We start from the raw sequence: 19,286 nt of genomic DNA, 5'->3' as shown, positions 1-19,286 counted from the left end.
CACTTCTACTTTGAGCCAGATAGTAAGCTCCCACCGGGGAGACTGGCCATTTCCTCATGTTGGCCCCAGGCTGGGCATGCAGCAGCTGCTCCATAGGAGCCTGTTGGGATGGTTCTAGAAAGTGACCGGCCAGGCCCTGAGGCCTGAGGCAGCGAGGAAGCAGTGCCACCCCTGGCAGGCTTGCCCGGTGACACCCGATGTCCTACGTCCAGACCCGGGAAGGCCCGAGCCCTGCCAGGGCCTGATGTTCTGTTTTCCTCCAGCGAGGCTGGCTTAGCAACTCAAGAAAAAAAAAAAAAAACCTAATTAAGAAGCTTTGTGATTAAATGAAACTCCGAGTGTTCGTCCCCAAAGACGGGAGCGGAAATGAGGAATCCCCGGTGCGGCTTCTGCCCGCAACCGACCCATTTCCTCCTGCAAGCGGGAGGCCAGCCTGGGAGGCCGGTGGAGGTGTGAACCGAGAGTGGGCTCTGCCCACCTCTGCGCTGGCCCCCGGAGCTGGCGTTGGGAGCAGACCAGCCTCAGGCTCCCCAGAGTCTGGTGGCCACCTGCGCATCGCCCTGTGTGCCACACTGAGTCACCATCAAAGTAGTGTCCTCCAGCTGCACACCGATGGCTCACGCCTGTCATCCTAGCTACTCAGGAGGCTGAGATCTGAGGATCGCAGTTCAAAGCCAGCCCAAGCAGGAAGTCCATGCGACTGTTATCTCCAATGAACCATCAGAACACTGAAGTGGCACTGTAGCTTAAGGGGTAGAGCGCTCGCCTTGAGCTGCAGAGCTCAGGGACAACGCCCAGGCCCCGAGTTCAAATAGCCAACAGAAAAAACAGTGGAAGGGGACACTGAGCGGAGACATTCTGAGCGACGCAGAGCAAGGATCGGGGTATTTTTTCTTTGTCTGGTGGCCCAGCCTCCCAGGGTTCCCAATGGTAGTTCTGGAATGAGGAGGGACAGGGGGACAGGACTCACCCCCCCCACCGCTGCCACCCCCTGCCCAGACTGGGTGAAAGCCACAGGACTGGCGCACAGTGGCTGGGCAGGGTGGAGCTGGATGAGAGTTGGGTGCATCCACCACCAGGGCAATAAGCACTGCTCCATTTGGCCCTCTCTATCACCCTATGTGGGCCAGGCCGATGCTGGGGGCTAGGAAAACGTGACAGTGACCCCATCACCACCCCAGAGCCAGTGAAGGACGGGGGAGGGGGGGCACAGCCACAGTCCTGGTGTGGGGGAGGGGACGCCTGCACTCGGTGACTTCTGAGAGAAGCCTTGAAGTGCACCGTGGCTCACAGGCCGACAAATGAAGAAAGTGGTCATTTCGGGCGGCAGCAGGCACAGCAGGCTCAAAGGCCCTGAGGCAGGGACACGTCGCTGCATTCAGAGACTAGAGAAGGGAGCGTGGCAGGAGCCATGTGGGCAGGAGGGGGAACGGCGGGGAGCAGGTTGAAGAGAGAGGCCAGGCCACGTCATGTCTGGCCTTGGGAGTCTGGATTCATTTAAAGTAGGATGGGAAGGTTCTGGAATGATGTGAGGTGACTCGGATTTTGTTAGATTCCTGCCGCGTGCTGTGTGGAGAATAGAATGCAGGAGGACCCTGCGCAGGTGTCATGGACCGGGGGGGGGGGGGGAGAAGGGGGGCGGGTTGGCGGCAGAGCCAGCGAGAGGCCGACAGATTCGGGCAATATTTTGAAGCTCTGGGGCCCAGGGCCATGCAGGAGCACTTTGGGGACAAGCAGGCCATTTTCAGGGGCACCTGCTGGGACAGTGGGTGCATGGCCAGGGGTGTGCAGAGGGGCGATGGAGGCAGGAGGAGGGATCCAGGAGACCCCGGACGTGGAGGGAGATGGGGGGAGCGACAGAGGACCACAGTGAGAGAGCCCTGTCCACGGTGGCTCTCGCTAACCTGGGCTCTTCCCTGTGCCCGCAGTTTTCCCATTGCACACGCGCCAGGTCTTCCTTGGTGCAGGAGCCCTGCTGCCCTCAGCCCGCCCACCCTCCTGCCGCCCCACCCCCCGGAAGGGGCCTCCCTCCCCTCCAAAAGTGGGGCCTTGCCCCAGCCCCACGATCACTCCCCACCCTGCCCAGAGCCCCCAACAGACAGCCAAGAGGGCTCCGGGATGTTCTGATAACCACTGCCGGTTGTGCTCCGAGACCCTGGCTGGCCATTTCCATCTGTCCATCTTCCTGGGCTGCCTGGAGCACAGACCATGCCCCCTGCAGCTCCCCATCAGTGTTTATTCCACAGAAATGTCTGCTCAACAGACCCAGGAAGAAGGCCAGCCCAGGCAGGAGGGGCCAGGATTGGGGCGGTGGGGGGGGGGGGGTGAGCTGTGAACGCCAAGACTGTGTTCAGGTTGTCACTCCGCGTACCTGCAGCAGGCTCTGTCTGCAGAGGTCTGTTCACTCATTCATTCACTCACCTGTGCATTCATTCATCCACCTGGTATGGCCTTGAGGACTTTCTAGCTGTGTGGGTAACAGGGTTAAGGCAGCTTTTACTAGGCAAGTCCTCATGCATGCCAGGAGGGCATGTGGCTAACCACCGCTCCTGGACCTGCGCACCACCCAGTGTGCTACCTGCTTACGGTTGGCCTACTTTAGAGATGAGAAAAGCCAGGTTGGATGGCCAAGATCATCACCCTGTGCCTCACTGTCCCTCCATTTCCAGGAAGGACTCACGTTATGGCTTTCTTTTTTTTTCTTTGTGCCAGTACTGGGCTTGAACTCAAGGCCTAGGCACCATCCCTTAGCATGACCGCTCAAGGCTGGTGCTCTACCACTTGAACCATACCTCCACTTCCAGTTTTTTTGGTGGTTCACTGGAGATAAGCGTCTCATAGATTTTCCTGCCCAGGATGGCTTCTGTGATCCTCAGATCTCAGCCTCCTGAGTAGCTAGGATGACAGGCCACTGGAGCCCAGGAATACTCGCGGATTTCCTACTGAACTTCTTCCCCTCGCCAGTGGTTTCAATCACTGCACAGCTCAAAGGGCTCCAGAGAGAACAGGCCAAAAGAGGACGATGTCTGAGTACTTCCATCGTGCCATGCACCACCTAATCTAATTTTATCTTTACAACAGCCCTGAGGGGTTGGCCTTTTATTTCTCCATTTTCTGGAGTGGCACACAGAGGCCCCGGGAAGAGAAAGGACTATTTCCATGGTCGTGATGCAATTAAGGATAACTACCTAGTGTCAGAATCCAGTTCCATCTTGCCGGAAGCATTTGAGAAGGGGTCTGCTCTGGTTGGCGGTTACTCCTATCTTCCTCCTATATCAGAAACTTAAAACTTCCAGCATGGGTAACGTGGCCACCCATACCCGTGTGCAGAAATCCAGCTCTCTTTTATCAGGATGGGGCGGAGAGTTCCCACTGGAGTAGAATTCTATGATGCACAGTGGCACCTACTGGTAAATCATGGGACTGCATGTGAGTCTAGGTGTGTTCATTCTCTACCTACTGTGTCCTGAGCCTGAGCCTAGGGCTGAAAGCCTGGGCCCCTGTCCTTAGAGAACCCATACCCTTAAAGGAGGTGGAGGTGTGTCTCAGAACAATAGCTAGAAGAAAATGTGTTGGACTTGCAACTCCTGACTGGGACCTCCAGGAAGGGTTCTAGAAGAGGTGTGGCACTTACCTTGAATCTTGAGGATGAACAGGACATGGCCAGGCAAGAGAGAAAATGGCATTTCAGACCAGGGAAACCTGTTTACGAGAGCTCAGTGCAAGGTAAAATCTGAGGCTACAGCTCCACAGAACACTTTCCTCACATATGTGAGGCTCTGGGTTCTGTCCCCCAGCATTGCAGATAAATAAACTATAAGGCACACACTTAAATTTACATCTAAAAGCAATTTCTAGCATATTTCTAAAATACTACATGGCATACTTGTAATATTTCTTGCATATGTGAAACTCAGATTTAACCCTATAATGTTTGCGTTTGCTAGATTGATCGGGCGGTCCTCCCAGAGAAGGAGGAGGTAACTAGAGGTGGTTGGGGCCTGGAGGACAGGCCAGAAGGAGCTGGCAAAGACTGTACTATGCAGGGCCAGGTAGGGAGCTGGCCTTGCCCTGTGGGTAATGGGAAGGACTCTGTGTGGGCCTTGGGCTTGGCCTGCTAGAAACCAGACTAGCCCTACTCTCATAAGCCTGCGTCAGCAGGAAGAGATGGGCCTGGATCTCAGGCAGTGCCAGGTGGCAGAAGCCTCCTTGCCATGGTCCCACAACGAGAGCTCTGGAGGCTCAGAAGGGGAGGCACAGCTGTGGGAGAAATCAGGGCATCTCCCTGGAGGAGGCTGCAGATGTTCTGGCTCAGGGAGAAATGACTTCCTGTCTTCCTCTGCCCCATGCTCCCTCCTATTGTCACATATCCCAGGCTCCCACTGACCTGACTCCCAGGCTTCTGCGGCTCCATCCACCAGGAAGGCCCTTCTTTGCCTAAGTGACTGCGATTTGCTCTTTAAAGATCCATTCTAAAAGCCAGGCACTGGTGGCTCACACCTGTAATCCTAGCTACTTAGCAGGCTGAGATCTGAAGACCATAGTTCGAAGCCAGCCCAGGCAGAAAGGTCTGTGAGACTTATCTCTACTAACCACAAAAAAAAGAGCTGGAGGTGGGGAGTGGGGGGAGAAAGCCCTAAAGGGGGGCGTGGCTCAAGTGGTCGAGCGGTGCTAGCCTTGAGGGGAAAATCTGAAGGACAGCGCCCAAGTTCTGAGTTCAAACACGAGTGCTCGCCCCCCAAAAAGCTCCATTCTTATTGCCCCCATTCTTGGGAAGGGTTCCTTGACTTGTCTTACTAGACCACCCAGGGGCTGGGAAGGTGGCTCAGTGGTAGAGCGCTTGCCTTGCATGCATGAGGCCCTGGGTTCAATTCCTCAGCACCACATAAGCAAAAAGAAAAAAGCTGGAAGTGGCACTGTGGCTCAAGTGGTAGAGTGCTAGCCTTGAGCTGAAGAGCTGAGGGACAACGCCCAGGCCCAGAGTTCAGGCCCCATGACCGGACCCAAAAACAAACAAACAAACAAACAAACAAAAAACAACTACTAGACCACCCAGCCATGTTGAGTCCCATTCCCCTCATCCCACTGTGTGGATCCCACCACGCTCTGGAGCATTCCATGATCTGTGTGACCCGGGAAGTAGCCATCATTGCCATCCCCTGCTGTGGATAAGCGGACATCAAGGAACTTGCCCAACTGCCCTAGAGAGTGTGTCTACATACTCCAGTGCTGTGACAGCATTGCCCATGTGATCTCCATTGCTCTGGAGTGTCTTCCCGGCTCCCTGATGTCATGTGATCCTGTGTGTGCATGTGTATGTGTGTATATGTGTATGTGTATATGTGCATTGTGTGCATGTGTGTGCATGTGTATGTGGGTATGTATATATGTGTGCGTGTGTGTGTTACATGTGTGTATTATATGCATGTGCGTGTTACATGTGTGTATTATATGTGCGTGTGTGTGCATATGTGTATGTGTGTGTGAATGTGTATGTGTTTGTATGTGTGTGAGTGTGGATGTGTATATGCGTGGATGTGTGTGTGTGTGTGTGTGTGTGTGTGTGTGTGTGTATGTGTGAGTGTGATTAGGTGTGCCTTCCACTGGATAAGGGCCCAGGTTTTCATGTTGCCCCCAAGAGCTTCATCCTCTTCAGAAAGTTGGGGCTCCCACCCAGGTTGCTTTCCTGGATGGAGCTCTGAGGCTTTAGCCCGTTGTGGGACCCCAATGCCCGGGCCCAGTACAAAGGGGCGTGGAGATTTGCAGGGTGAGATGCCTCAGCATTTGTGGCCTGCTCCCCGCCAGCACGTCTGCACTCCCACAGCACAGCTGTGTCTGTCCCTCCCCACGCACCTCGGGCCGCCCCAGGCAATGTTGAGGAAGCCAGAACCGGTGTTCCGCATCTCCCAAAGGTTCGGGGGAACCCAGAGACATAGACATTAGAGCTGAGTCCACACCAAGCCCTGCTTTTGTGATCCAGATCCCTGTGTGAAGACTCAAGCATCATTTCCCTTCCCTGGCCGTAGTGCTCACCTTACTTGGGTGTGCTGGGGGAGAACAGGAGCCCTTGCACTTCACCCATGAAGGCACAGGGCAAACCAAGCAGCTGCTTTCCCTGCTCATGGATTTGTGTCTAAGGGCCGGGCTGGAGTTGACCCTATCACAGCCTAGGAGTTGGGTCAAGCTGTCCACATGTTTCTCGCCCCGGGCCAGCATGAGTGGCAGGTGGCAGAAGCAGAGGACTCAAGCCAGCTCAGCAGGCACACGCAGAGCCCGGGCGCTGCCACCTGCATCGTGCCTGCTGGAAAGGTGCCAGGGTCCAATCCGACATCTGTGAGGCCGAGAAACCACTCTGCTCGTTTCTGCATCTCGTGGCCCAGGTGTGGCCACGGAATTAATTCCGCTCCAGGGGAGGACCGGCCCCGGGAGGCCGCAGCGGGGCGGTGGGCTCCGGGCCCACCACGGGCAGCATCCTCACTAACTGTCTTCTCTGTTCCCCGGCAGGAGCTCAGTGAGTTCAACGCCACAGCCATAAAAAGCCCCACCAACACGGTGACCGTGCAGGGCCTCAAAGCTGGCGCCATCTATGTCTTCCAGGTGCGGGCACGCACCGTGGCAGGCTACGGGCGCTACAGCGGCAAGATGTACTTCCAGACCATGACGGAAGGTAAACAGAGTCCCAGAGCAGGAGGAGGGGTGGGCTCGGACGTCCATCCACAGAGCCAATACAGGGCCCCACCCCTACAATTGTGCACACTGGAGAAGGTGCTCCCCCTCTTGGTCACTGTACAAACTGCATGGCTAGTCACTCAGCCCCTGTTTCTGGAACTTAGAGAGGTCTCAGACTCCTCCATTACCATCATATCAGCCAGGCCCTCCTCCTCTCACACGCTTAGAAACTCAGACCTAATGTGCAGAACACTCCAAGTGCTCCCATCCACTCTTCTAGTTGTTCTTGTGTTTGTTTTTATGTGTCTGCTGATACTGGGCTTGAACTCAGGGCCTTGTGCTCTTGCTTGGCTTTTTCCTCTCAAAGATGGACCGCTACCACTTGAGCGACAATTCCACTTTTGCCTTTTTGGTGGCTAACCGGAGATAAGAGTCTCTTGGGTTTGTCTGACTAGGCTGGCTTCAAGCTACAGTCCTCAGATCTCAGCCTCCCAAGTAGCTTGGACTCAGGAGTGCCTGGCCAGATTTTTCTCAATGATGCAATGAAAGCGTTGAAATCCATCTGGGAGAAAAAGCTGCTTGTAATCCATGCATGACTCCAGTGGCTTGTCATGGAGAATTCGAAAGCCACATCTAAGTTAGCAGGAAGTAATGCTGGGATAGATTCATAATGTCTGCCTTACGTAAGGGAACGGGTAGTTGTAGGTATGGCTCTGCCTTTTTCCTAAACTACCTGGTCCCTGAGCACTGTTTCTGCTTCAATAATCCTTGAGGAGCCACAGCATTTAAAGAGTATGACAGATAAAGGGGATTCTAGAGCTAATTCAGTCCTGTGTGACCCCAAGCATGCCACCTTACCCTCCCTGGCCCTGTTTTCTCGTGCATGCAGTGATGTCACCAGCATCGCCACTTCATCCACACTCCTAAGCCCTTTTTTGCTTTAGTTATTTTTCAGGTAGGATCTCACCTTTTTGTCCCAAGCCAGTCTTCCTTCCTCTGTAGCCGGGATCACAGACATAGGCTACTGAGCCCAGCTTGCTTGTTGAGATAGAGTATAAACCTTCATCCCAGGGATCCTCCAGCTTTCTGCCTCCTGAGTAGCTGGGATTACACGTGTGTCCTGCCACACCAGGGCTCATTTTCCTCCCTCTTGTTCTAAGCTCACTTCCATGTTGGCTGAATTCATTGACTGGGGACGAGGGCACTGTCCCCGCTTCCATTATTCCTTCGGTATTCCTTCCTGCATAGGTACCTGTCATGTGCCCAGCCATGCGTGGGTAGTAAGGACTCAGAGCTGGCCCTCCCTGACCTTGACAAGCTCCTTTTGGGGTGAGGGGTCAGAGGAGAAGTCACAACGATGTAACAAACAAGGAAGCGAGAGTGGATGGCATGGAGAATTGCCAAATGGCATGAGAGAGCCAGTCAGTGCCAGGGCCTCTCCCTGACCTCTTCCTAACTGGGAGGGGTAACCTCGGGTCGGTTACAGCCTCATGAAGCTCAGCTCCCTCATCTGCAAGATGGAGTCATCCTGGTAGGAAGAACCTCATAGCACTTGTGTTGAGGACTAAGCCGGGCGTGTGGCGCACGCGCCATGCAGCACTCTCTGATGGGTACCCACTGTGGAGGGTGCTGTTCTTAGAGCATCACAGTCCCATGCCATGGGGACCTCCATTCTCCCTGCCTCATATCCAGATCAAGGGCACTGAGGCTCCTGGCCAGGGACCCGCAAGCAGGGAGCCAGGCTTACCTGGGCTCTGGGCTGGCATGGGTGCCAACTATTATACCTCCAGGGGGAGGAAGTAGACATTGGAGAGAGAGAGAGAGAGAGAGAGAGAGAGAGAGAGAGAGAGAGAGAGAGAGAGAGAGAGAGAGAGAGAGAGAGAGAGTGTGTGTGTGTGTGTGTGTGTGTGTGTGTGTATTCATCCGTCCTGTTGCTAGGGCTTGAACTCAGGGCCTCATACTCTTGCTTGGCTTTTCTGCTCAAGGCTGGTACTCTACCACTTCAGCCTTGCCTCCACCTCTGCCTTTTTGGTGGTTAATTGGAGATAAGAGTCTCACATACTTTTCTGCCCAGGTGGCTCAGAACTATGATCCTCAGATCTCAGCTTCCCAAATAGCTAGGATTACAGGCATGAGCCACAGGTGGCTGGCTTGAAGTGGTCATTATTATGCCGGCTGTGTGGATGAGCCCCTGGGTGCTGGGTCCGTTTGTGGACCTCTCCAAGGTCCCTCAGAAGAGATGGCTCATTCTGAGTGGACATCAGGAGCAGAGCCCATGGCGGGGCGGGAAGGGGGGCCCCCTGGAGATCCAGCAGGACAGAGGGTGGGGGACAGTGTTGGGAGCCCAGAGTCAGGCTGAGGCCCTGCTGTGTTCTCTCCCCAGCTGAGTACCAGACCAGCATCCAGGAGAAGCTGCCCCTCATCATCGGCTCCTCCGCCGCCGGCCTGGTCTTCCTCATTGCCGTGGTTGTCATCGCCATCGTGTGCAACAGGTGGGGGGGGGGGCGCCCCTGGCCACCCTGAGGCCTTCCCACAGCTGCGGGGGGTGGGGAGGGACTCTGGGAGACATGTCCATCCGGGGCCTTAGGCATCGCCCAAAAGGTCCACGGAGACCCAACACCTAAGGAAGGTCTCATCACGTGGCAGGGGTGCCCACAGGGCAAGGGGGGCCGTGGGATGGGGGAGACGAGCGATCACCCCACTTTCGGCACTAGTTATAGCCCCAGGGTTGAGACATAGCTTCCCACGTGGCCAGCCCAGGGCAGGCAGAGGCAGGAAGGTCATGAAGACTTGGCTGGAGAGGTGACAGGACAAAGCACAAGCCTGGACTTGGGTTGGGAGAGGGAGGGCGGGCGCGTGGGCTGCCAGGCAAGGCACGGCAGGGGAATCTCCAGGGATCTGCCCCTGTTCTCCCTATCACCCACTATGGCTCCCAGCCCCCCCAGGCCCCTTCAGGTGGCTCCAGCCCTTTGCTTTTGTTCCAGAAGACGGGGGTTTGAGCGTGCTGACTCGGAATACACGGACAAGCTGCAGCACTACACCAGCGGCCACAGTACGTACTCACCCGGAGGGACGGCCACCGCGGGCCTCCGCCAGCACCTCCCCCGGGGCCACCTCTCCTCCTTCCTCCTCCTCCTCTGCCAGGCTCTAGTGGGTGTCAAGGAGATCTCTGGTGTGTGGAGCTCCCTCACCTCCAGCTTTGGTATCCGCTGTTCCCTCTCCTCTCCTTTCTTCCTGCCCTGCTCTTACCCATCATCCTTCAGGCCCCTCCACCCACAAACATGGGTTCAGACCCCCGTCAGAGCCGGCAGCCTTACCGGGCTGTGTTGTCTGGTGTCCCCCCACGATGCTGGGGGCCCTAGAGACCTGCTGTTATCTCTCTACTCTCTAGCATCAGCAGGGCATCCAGGACCGAATAGGCACCTGGTACCTTACTGTGGAATGGATGAATGAATGAGTGGATGAGTGAATGAATGACTGCCCCCAGACTCTGCCCTAGGAGAGGAGAAAGAAAGGCAGCTTCCCTCCCACCTCCCCTGTCCCTGTCCCTCTGGAACTCTGGGTCAGGTCCTTCCTCCCCATGACTCTCCTGTGAGCATTTCTCCCACTGCCCTCCAGCAGGCCAGGGCCAAGGGCACCTGGGCCAGCCATGCACGCCCCCAGAGCTGAGGGCCAGGGCGCAGCCAGCAAAAGAGACCGCAGATGGGCTGGGAAGGTGCCTTAGGGGTAGAGCCTTTGCCTAGCATCCATGAAGCCCTGGGTTCGATTCCTCAGTACCACATACTCAGAAAAAGCTGAAAGTGGCACTGCGGCTCAAGTGGTAGGTAAAGCACTAGCTTTGAGGACAGAGAGGCTCAGGGACAGTGCCCAGGCACTGAGTTCAAGCCCCAAGACCAGCAAAAAAAAAGTATAGACCACAGATCCCTTCTCTCCACGTGACCCTGGCAGAATCAGTGGTCAGGAAGTAGGGAGTGAGGGAAATGGAGAAGCTTAATTCTGACCTAGCTTGCTCAGTAAAAAGGAATTCCAAGTGCTCTAGTGGGGATTCCCAGACTGTGCTCGGTGGGTGTCCGAGGGCTCCTTGATGTCGTCTCTGGGCGTGGGGCCCTGCCTCTTCTCTCTGCATCTGTCCCACATCTGTGCTGGGCCTGCTGGAACAGCAGACATTATCCTAGGTGCTGGGGCATCAAATACACAGACCAAGTATCCCAGCCTTTGTAGAAGTTAGGTTTTAATAGGAGGAATGGGAAAAGTAAAACATGGCTGGGTGTTAGGGGCTCACGCCTGTAATCCTAGCGAATCAGGAGATCCAAGGATTGAGGTTTGGAATCAGCCCAGGCACAAAAGTCTGTGAAATCCTTATCTCCATTACACTACCAAAACAAAACAAAACAAAACAAAAAAAAACTGGAAATGGAGCTGAGGCTCAAGTGGTAGAATGCTAGCTTTGAGCAAAAAAAGTCAGCGACAGAGCCCAAGCCATGAGTGGACAGGTACACAGGTGTGTGTGTGTGTGTGTGTGTGTGTGTGTGTGTGTGTGTGTGTGTGTGTGTGTGTGTGTGTGTGTGTGTGTGTGTGTGTGTGTGTGTGTGTGTGTGTGTGTGTGTGTGTGTGTACAAGGTAATGGGATCAGAGTGGCAGATTAAGTCTGGGATTTGAGGACTGGCTGAGAGGGGCGTATGTGGACAAAGATACAAAGAAGCTGGAGAAATAATATGAGATCTGAGAGATAGAGAAGACAGTGCAAAGACCCTGTGGCTGAAGCAGCCGTTGGCTGGCTTTAGGAACAGCCAGGAGACCAGTGTGACTGAAGCAGAGTAAGGGGAGGGGATGGGAGGCATGGAGAGGCCTGTGTGCCAGCCATGCCGAGCCGTGCCTCTTCCTGAGTGACACCAAAGGAAGGCTCAGAGCAGGACTGCTGTAGTATGTGTGTTATAGTCCTGGTAGGGCTGCTCTGGCAGCCATGTGGAGAATGGACCACAGAGGCAGAGCAGGGAGAGCGGTGAGGTGGCTGTAGAAGAAGTCCCAGGCAGAGAGGATGCTCCGATGTGGGATCCACAGTGGAGGTGGCAGGAATGGCCACATTTAGACTTTTTTTTTTTTGGTCGGCTGTGGGGCTTGAACTCTGGGCCTGGGCACTGTCCCTGAGCTCTTCAGCTCAAGGAGAGTGCTCTTGAGCCACAGCACCACTTCTGGTTTTTCTGGTGGTTTATTGAAGGTAAGAGTCCCATGGACTTTCCTGCCCAGGCTGGCTTTGAACTGCGATCCTCAGATCTCAGCCTCCTGAGTAATGTGGATTACAGGCATGAGCCACTGGTGGCCCAGCTTGGACCTATTTTTAGCATGAGATTTCCTGCAGGGCTGAGGTGAGGTCCCCGAGTCTTTGAAATAAAGAGGCTGGCTCAGACCATTTGAAGTAGAAGTCCCTGGGCTTAGAAATGGTCATGCATGAAAAACAATCAAGCCATTCACATATCCAGAAGATCCTGGGACTGTAACGATGTATAGAATAAATTAGGAAATAGAAAAAGACTTCCTAACTGTAAAAGCCATTTTCGGGGATGACAGGAATCACAAGAAAAAGACATATTAACTGCACAGAAATAAAATTCTCCTGTGTGAAACAAGTCATAAATTACATCCCTGCCCCCACCCCTCAACAATAAGTCTCAAATCCAGATGTGGCTCTCCATGTTGAGCATTCCAGGCACCGAAATCCACCCCCCCCCCCCGCCATACTGAAGTTTAGATTCAAGGCCTCCCATTTGTGAGGCAAGAGCTCTACTTGGCCTTTGCCCTGGTTATTTGGGGGACAGGGTCTTCCTACCCTCAGCTGCAATCCACCTATTTTAAGCTTCCTGTGGTAGCTAGGATGACAGGTGCACACCACTGGGCTCAACTCCCAATTGAGAAGGGGAAGGGAGGTGTCTCCTGAATTTTTCTGACAAAGCTGGCCTCAAACCAAGATCCTCCCAATCCCAGCCTCCTCACGGTGGCTAGGATTGCAGCCATGAGCCATTGCACCTAGCAGTGCTGAGATTGCTTTAATGCTCAGCCTGTGAGGTATTTGTCTCGCTTTGAGCCTGAGGATCAGGCACGTGGAGCAGAGAAGAAAGGGGGTTGGGGAAGGCACTGGGGTCTGAACCCCACAGTTCTGGTCCCGAGCATGCGCTCTCAACCACCTGTGCGTCTGTGTCCTGCTGAGCCAGAACGAACAGGTTTGCACGCTCCACCACCTGGAGCCATTTGGGAGTGTGGTTATTTAGAGCGTGAGTCAATAACAAGGAAACAGGTGAGGCTTAAAATAGACCCCAGGATTTGTTCAGAGATCAATACAGTTTAAGCCTGCGTCCCGCTCCCCGCATCCTGTGCTGTCGCTCCCCAGTTGGGCGGGACTTTGTTCGCTCCAAATCACTGCCTCCCTGTGATGCCAGAGCCGCCCAGCAACCCTATGCCGGGACAGAGAGAGCCAAGCCCATGCGTCGCTAACTCAGTCCCCACCCATGGGTTCCCTCCCTCTGCGTTTGCTAAGGGGGACCAAGGCCTACAGCCAGGCCATGAGCCAGAAGAGCTGGCCTCACTTCTCATCCTGAGCCACCACAGCCCCGCTGGGTGACCTTAGGGAGCGTGACAGACCTCTCTGAGTCTCGCATCTATCTGTGGCACACAGTTAGAATGATGGGTCTTCCGTGGGTAATGAGGATTGAATGAACTGCTGAGCACGGCTTGCAGGGGTTCCCCAGGAAGAAGCTCCCTCTGCGATGCCCGGCAAGAAATTGGACAATGGTGGTTCACGCCTGTAATCCTAGCTACTCAGGAGGCTAAGTTCTGAGGATCACAGTTCAAAGCCAGCTCAGGCAGGAAAGCCTGTGAGGCCCTTTACCGTGGAACGCTAGCACAGCACCTGGGCCCTGAGTTCTGGAGGGGAGGAGGGGCCGGGGGCAGCCTGGGGACCCGCTGCTACCGTTGATTAGCTGTGTCCACGTGACTGTGTACAGACTGTCCCATCTTTTTTGTGAAAAATGGGAACCACTTAGGGCTGTACCAAATGAAATCACCACTGTTGCCTTTCAGGGCCCCGGGTAGAGCACAGCAGCCTGCGGGCCCAATCCTGAGGCACTGCCTCTGTCCCCGAAGTTAACCGAACCCTGCTGACCACAGCCTCTGGCCAGGGCTTCAGGAACTACCGAACTACCAGCTAGACAGGAGCCCAAGGGGGCTAGGAGCTCTGGCTGGGCTTCTCCTTAGTGCCTGAGGGACCCCACCCCCGTCCTCTGTCCCTAGCGGGCCTACCAGAAAGGGCCTACCTCAGTTCTGGTGAGAGGAAGGCTGAAAGCCAGTGAGTGTGGCCCGTGGACTATGCATCCCAAGTCTGAACAAGAACTGTTCAACGAACTGCTCCTTGGCTCTAAGGAAGTCGTAGATAGAAGAAAATCAACTTCCTCCTCCTCCTCCTCCACCTCCTCCTCCTCCTCCTCCTCTTCCTCCTCCTCCTCCTCCTCCTCCTCCTCCTCCTCCTCTTCTTCCTCATCCCCCTGCTCCTCCTCCTCCTTCTCGAGGAAGCTCAGGCCAGATTCAGGTAGCAATGAACATGGTGATTAAGAGAACTAGCCCTGGGCTCAAGTCAGACAGACCCGAAAGTTCAAACCGTAGCTGGGTCATGTGTTAGCTGTGTGACATGGGCCCGATGACTTGTCCTCTCTGAGCTGTAGTTGCCTTGTGTGCAAAGTGGGAACAATTATCCCTTCCTCCAAGAGTTGTTGGGAAGATGAGATAATGCCTCTAAAGGGCCTGGCACAGAGTCGGGCACAGACAAAGGACTCAGAAAGTGACAGCTGCTGTTTTTCTTCTTCTGTCTCTGTCATCTGGATTTTCTCGGCTCTCCAGACACGGAGCTGCTATTGTACATGGAGCCTAAACACTGTGCCAGGGGAAGAAAGAAAGGAGCCAGTGCCCGCCCCTCCTCCCAGCCACTCGGTCCTTATCCTCTCCGGGGATCTCAGGCTCCTGCGAGACACTGTCCCAAGCTTTGGAGCCTCTGAGCAGAAAAACTCCAATCCATCTATGCACGCAGGTGGAGAAAATTCTAAGAGAGAAAAGGACCCAGAGACAGATCTCAATATTTATTTCCATGATCGGGGGAGGTGGGGAGTATAAAAAGCACATATTACTTTTCAAATCACAAAGGCGGTGATATCTCTGAATGGCATTTGATTCCTAGGGGTCAAGAGACTGCCCAAAGCCCCTCCAGAGGGCGCCAACTGCTCCCAGGCCCAAATGAACAACCCCTGACCCATTAAACCAAATACTCACACGGAAAGCCAAACATGGCTGATGTGTTAGAGCGGTGCTTGGCCAACTTGTCTGCCAGGGGCCGGATGACAAAGGCTTTAGGCTAGAAAAGCAGTCACAGGCAAATCAAGGAGCAGGGCTATGTACCAATAAAACTTTATTTGTAAAACAGACAGCGATCCAGTTTGCCAGCCCCTGAATTACAGGCTCCAACTCCTGGCTGCATGCAATGTCTGAAGTTGAGGCAGAGTCTAGACAGCTAACTTAGCCAAGGTTACACAGCTGAGCAAAGTGGAGGACCCCACTCACCCCCAGGAGAGCCTTCTAGGACCCAGGCCTTCTAGCAAACAACTGCTAGGGCTCTTATCTCCAAAGACACAGCTCCCAGAGCAGGGAGCTGGTGGGCAGTGGCTGCTGGGGGGGGGAGGGGGTTGGCAGGAGGGGCTGGGGCAGAAGGTCTGGCAAGGAAAAGGACCATGTATCTGAGAGGGGGGAATGTGGGATAGATTGCCCCTCCCTTCCCAAAGCACTTTGCTGACTCAGCACTGGGTCAGCTTGGATCTCTGATGTGCTGGTTACCTTCCTGTCTTGCACTAAAAAAAGAAGAAAAGGTCTACATCCACTCAGGAGTGAAGTTAGCATGCCCCATGTCCAGGCATACTGAAGAGAAGGGAGTCGGGGATTCAGAAAAGTTTAAGACTTGACTGGTAGGAGAAATGAACTCAGGGCTGTAGGGGCTCAGTGCTTGGTGCTCAGACTCTGGTGAGTCACCAGAGGGAGGTGGTACCCAGGTTCTAGAGGTATCCTGGGAGGTAGCTGGGGGTCTGCATCGCAGAGAAGGGTTTTGAGGGGAGAGAAAGCATCCACTAGGCCTGGAAAGATGGGGAGGAGATATTCATATAGAACCCCAAGAACAGCAGGCTCTGAGACTTACATCTCCTATGTTTAGTTCCAGTTCTCTCTCTCTCTCTCTCTCTCTCTCTCTCTCTCTCTCTCTCTCTCTCTCTCTCTCTCTCTCTCTCTCTCTCTCTCTCTCTCTCTCTTTCTTCATTCTTGATCTCCTTTGCTTTGAACTCCTGATTCATCACAAGGGCAGACAGCAGCGCTGTCTAGTCTTTTGTTCTTCTTTGCCCATACCCCCTAACAGGCATTGCTAGTCAATCCAGAAAGCTATTACTAATCAAGGAGAGTTGGGAATCATGCTGGAACCTATTTGCCACCTCCCTGTCTCTCTGTCTCTTCCCCTGCTTTCCTGCTCAGTGAGATCCAGAAAGATCATGTGACCTTTGGGAAGGTGGCCGGTTCTTATGGGGTTCATGGGAGGATCTCCCCCCACGGAGGGACTGTATCCTGCTTTTCTATTCATGCATATCTTAAGCCAGTCCAAGTGACCTGCTTGGTCTTGTTCCCCCAGTGACCCCAGGCATGAAGATCTACATCGACCCTTTTACCTATGAAGACCCCAATGAGGCAGTGAGGGAGTTTGCCAAGGAAATCGACATCTCCTGTGTCAAAATCGAGCAGGTGATCGGAGCAGGTAGGTGGTTGTGCCCTCATGAATACTGCTGCCTCGGTCATCAGGCAGGAAGATCACCCCAGTTGCTCCCAGGGCAGAGGGTACCACGGGGCACAATGCCCACAGAGGACCCTCTAAGGCCTGAAGGCTCAAAATAGCCAAGGAAGACCAGACCTCTAAGGTTATCCAGGAACGCCAAACCACCTCACAGACAGAGGGGAAACTGAGGCATGGGCAACACCGGGGCTTATAAAGTAGGTCAGAGATTGAGCCAGGTCTAGAACCCAGTTTTCAGGACTCTTGTCTAATGCCTTGTCCTTGCCACCATTCATCCCAGGCCCCCAGAACTCCCCATGTCTTCACCCCACACCCAGCCAGATACCATGGGACAATATGAGAGACCTGCTCTACTGCCTGAGACCCCGGGGTATCTCACTTTCAAAGGGGTTTTCTGTCTAGGATGATGCATTGGCTGTGGGCCGGGAACAGAGAGCTGGCACTTCTGCCTGGCAGATGACATGCTTCCTCTCCCCATGTGTCTGTCTCAGGGGAGTTTGGCGAGGTCTGCAGTGGTCACTTGAAGCTCCCAGGCAAAAGAGAGATCTTTGTGGCCATCAAGACACTCAAGTCAGGCTACACGGAGAAACAGCGCCGAGACTTCCTGAGCGAGGCGTCCATCATGGGTCAGTTTGACCACCCCAACGTCATCCACCTGGAAGGCGTGGTCACTAAGAGCACGCCTGTAATGATCATCACCGAGTTCATGGAGAATGGCTCATTGGACTCCTTCCTCCGGGTAAGGGGGAGCCAAGAATGCTGGGGGTTGGGGAGAGTGGGGCAGGAAAAGGAACACTGGGCATAACTTCCTAATGTCGGAGCCCAGGAGGGTCTTAGAAAAGCTGTATGTCAAGAAGGCTTGTAAGGCTGTACCTGCTCTTGTCTTATCCATGGCAGGCATTGCTAACTGATCCCCACTCCCCCTCCTATTAATAAGCCTCAGAATCCTTCTCAATATGGTTCCCTACAGAAATCTGAGACCTGTTTCCATCCAGGTTATCAGGCAGGCATTATTTTATTAAACACAAGAAACTGAGCTGGGAGCCAGTGGCTCACACCGAGCTGGGTGCCAGTGGCTCACGCCTATAATCCTAGAGATCTGAGGATCGTGGTTTGAAACCAGCCTGGGCAGGAAAGTCCATGAGACTCTGATAAACTAAGAAAAAAAGCCCGAAGTGGCGCTATGGCTCAAGTGGTAGAACACTAGCCTTGAGCATCAGGAAGCTCCAGGATAGGGCCCAGACCCTGAGCTCAGAATGTGATTTTAGCCCTGGGTCAGCCAAAGAGTCCTGGTGAGAGCTGGAGCTGGTGCTAGCTCTTTACACCAGAGTTTGGAGTTCTCCCTTCAGGCCTAGAATGGAGAGAATTCAGCAGAAGGCCAACAGAAGGGAGTTTTAAACCCTGTCTCCATTTCCCCCGGAGCTCATAGTCAGCCATTAAGACAGAGCACTGGCCTGGGGGTCAAGAGCGGCCATAGGATGAACTTCCATTCAGCCAATTATTTATGAAGCATGCGGCATACCTTCCACATACCTTCCTCCACTTAGAACAGCCACACCACGCCTCCAGATGAGGACACAGACTCAGAAAAGTCAGATTATAGGTCCATCATTGTATAGATAGGAAGGGAAAGCCTGGGAGTCAGACCCAATATGTCTGCTCCAAGTTTTGCTCACCACTGAAGCTGGTGTCTCAGGGCCTCTGTGAGCCTCCCCCTTCCACCCCCTCCCACCCCATCCCACCAGGCAACTCCTGCAAGGTGGCAGAGACCTGCCATTGTCAGCTATCCAGAGCTCTGATGCTTGCTCTTCCATTCACTTGGCCTTTTCTACTTCTCTCCAAGCAAAATGATGGGCAGTTCACGGTCATCCAGCTGGTGGGCATGCTGCGGGGCATCGCAGCAGGCATGAAATACCTGGCTGACATGAACTATGTACATCGTGACCTGGCCGCACGAAACATCCTGGTCAACAGCAACCTGGTGTGCAAGGTGTCTGACTTCGGGCTTTCACGCTTCCTGGAGGATGACACCTCTGACCCCACCTACACCAGCGCCCTGGTAAGATGGAGGGGGGGATTCCTGGAGCCACGCACCACAGGAGAGGGCAGGAATAGCCAGCTCCTCTCTCTCCCTACAGGGCATTCACACAGATGTGGCATTAGGCCCTGACACAGGGAGAGATTCAAACCATATACCCTGTGCCCTCTTGGCATTTGCAGGCTGGTAAACCACCCATATGTGCAGAGCAATACACACTGAAGGGCAGGAGACACCAGCTACTAGGAGGAAGAGGAAGGCTGGCTAAGGGGGTGCTGTCTACGCTGAGTGCTGAGGGGGCCATGATGGCATGTTCTCCCTGAAGGTCAAAGTCATTTGAAGGAGAAAGGTAGTGAGGCAGAAGAGGGAGATCAGATCCTGAAGGCCTTGAATGTCCCAGCTCAGGACTGGCTCCCGATGGCACTCAGGGATGAAGCGTTTTAAACCCAAAGGAGGAATACCCAGGCCCTGCCTCTTGCCCCTGCAAAGAGCTCAGAGGAGGCCAGTACAGTACCAAGAGATCAGAGCCAGGCAGGCGCTGTGAACACTGGGCAGGGAGTGCCTTCTCCACAGAGGCACAAGGGTGGATTAGGGACCCGATTCTGTGGGCGGGAAAGGTTTTCCAAGGGACTTAGGATGAGGAAAGGTCTTTCATGCAGAAAGAACAAATAGCATGTGGTCTGAAGTAACATGGTGAGTTTGGGGAAGGCACTG

At 54.3% G+C, this 19,286-nt stretch overlaps 1 protein-coding gene across 2 annotated transcripts in view; it reads left to right on the top strand.

The window, feature by feature from the left end:
- Ephb2 (EPH receptor B2) overlaps positions 1 to 19,286 on the top strand; it is a 101,186-nt gene that overhangs the window by 76,416 nt on the left and 5,484 nt on the right. Inside the window, exons 6-11 of one of the 2 annotated variants that reach the window (XM_070037673.1) lie at positions 6,598 to 6,667; positions 9,053 to 9,161; positions 9,657 to 9,721; positions 16,376 to 16,498; positions 17,026 to 17,273; positions 18,378 to 18,593. In XM_070037673.1, coding sequence (XP_069893774.1) covers positions 6,598 to 6,667; positions 9,053 to 9,161; positions 9,657 to 9,721; positions 16,376 to 16,498; positions 17,026 to 17,273; positions 18,378 to 18,593 — 831 coding nt within the window. Of the gene's footprint in view, positions 1 to 6,504; positions 6,668 to 9,052; positions 9,162 to 9,656; positions 9,722 to 16,375; positions 16,499 to 17,025; positions 17,274 to 18,377; positions 18,594 to 19,286 lie in introns of both variants that reach the window. The other variant, XM_070037672.1, reaches the window with a different exon arrangement.

This window comes from Dipodomys merriami, unplaced genomic scaffold (assembly GCF_024711535.1).
Source record: "Dipodomys merriami isolate MVZ:Mamm:240054 unplaced genomic scaffold, mDipMer1.0.p SCAF_28, whole genome shotgun sequence".
NCBI classification, from domain to species: domain Eukaryota; kingdom Metazoa; phylum Chordata; class Mammalia; order Rodentia; family Heteromyidae; genus Dipodomys; species Dipodomys merriami.
This window is presented reverse-complemented; position numbering and strand designations above follow the sequence as displayed.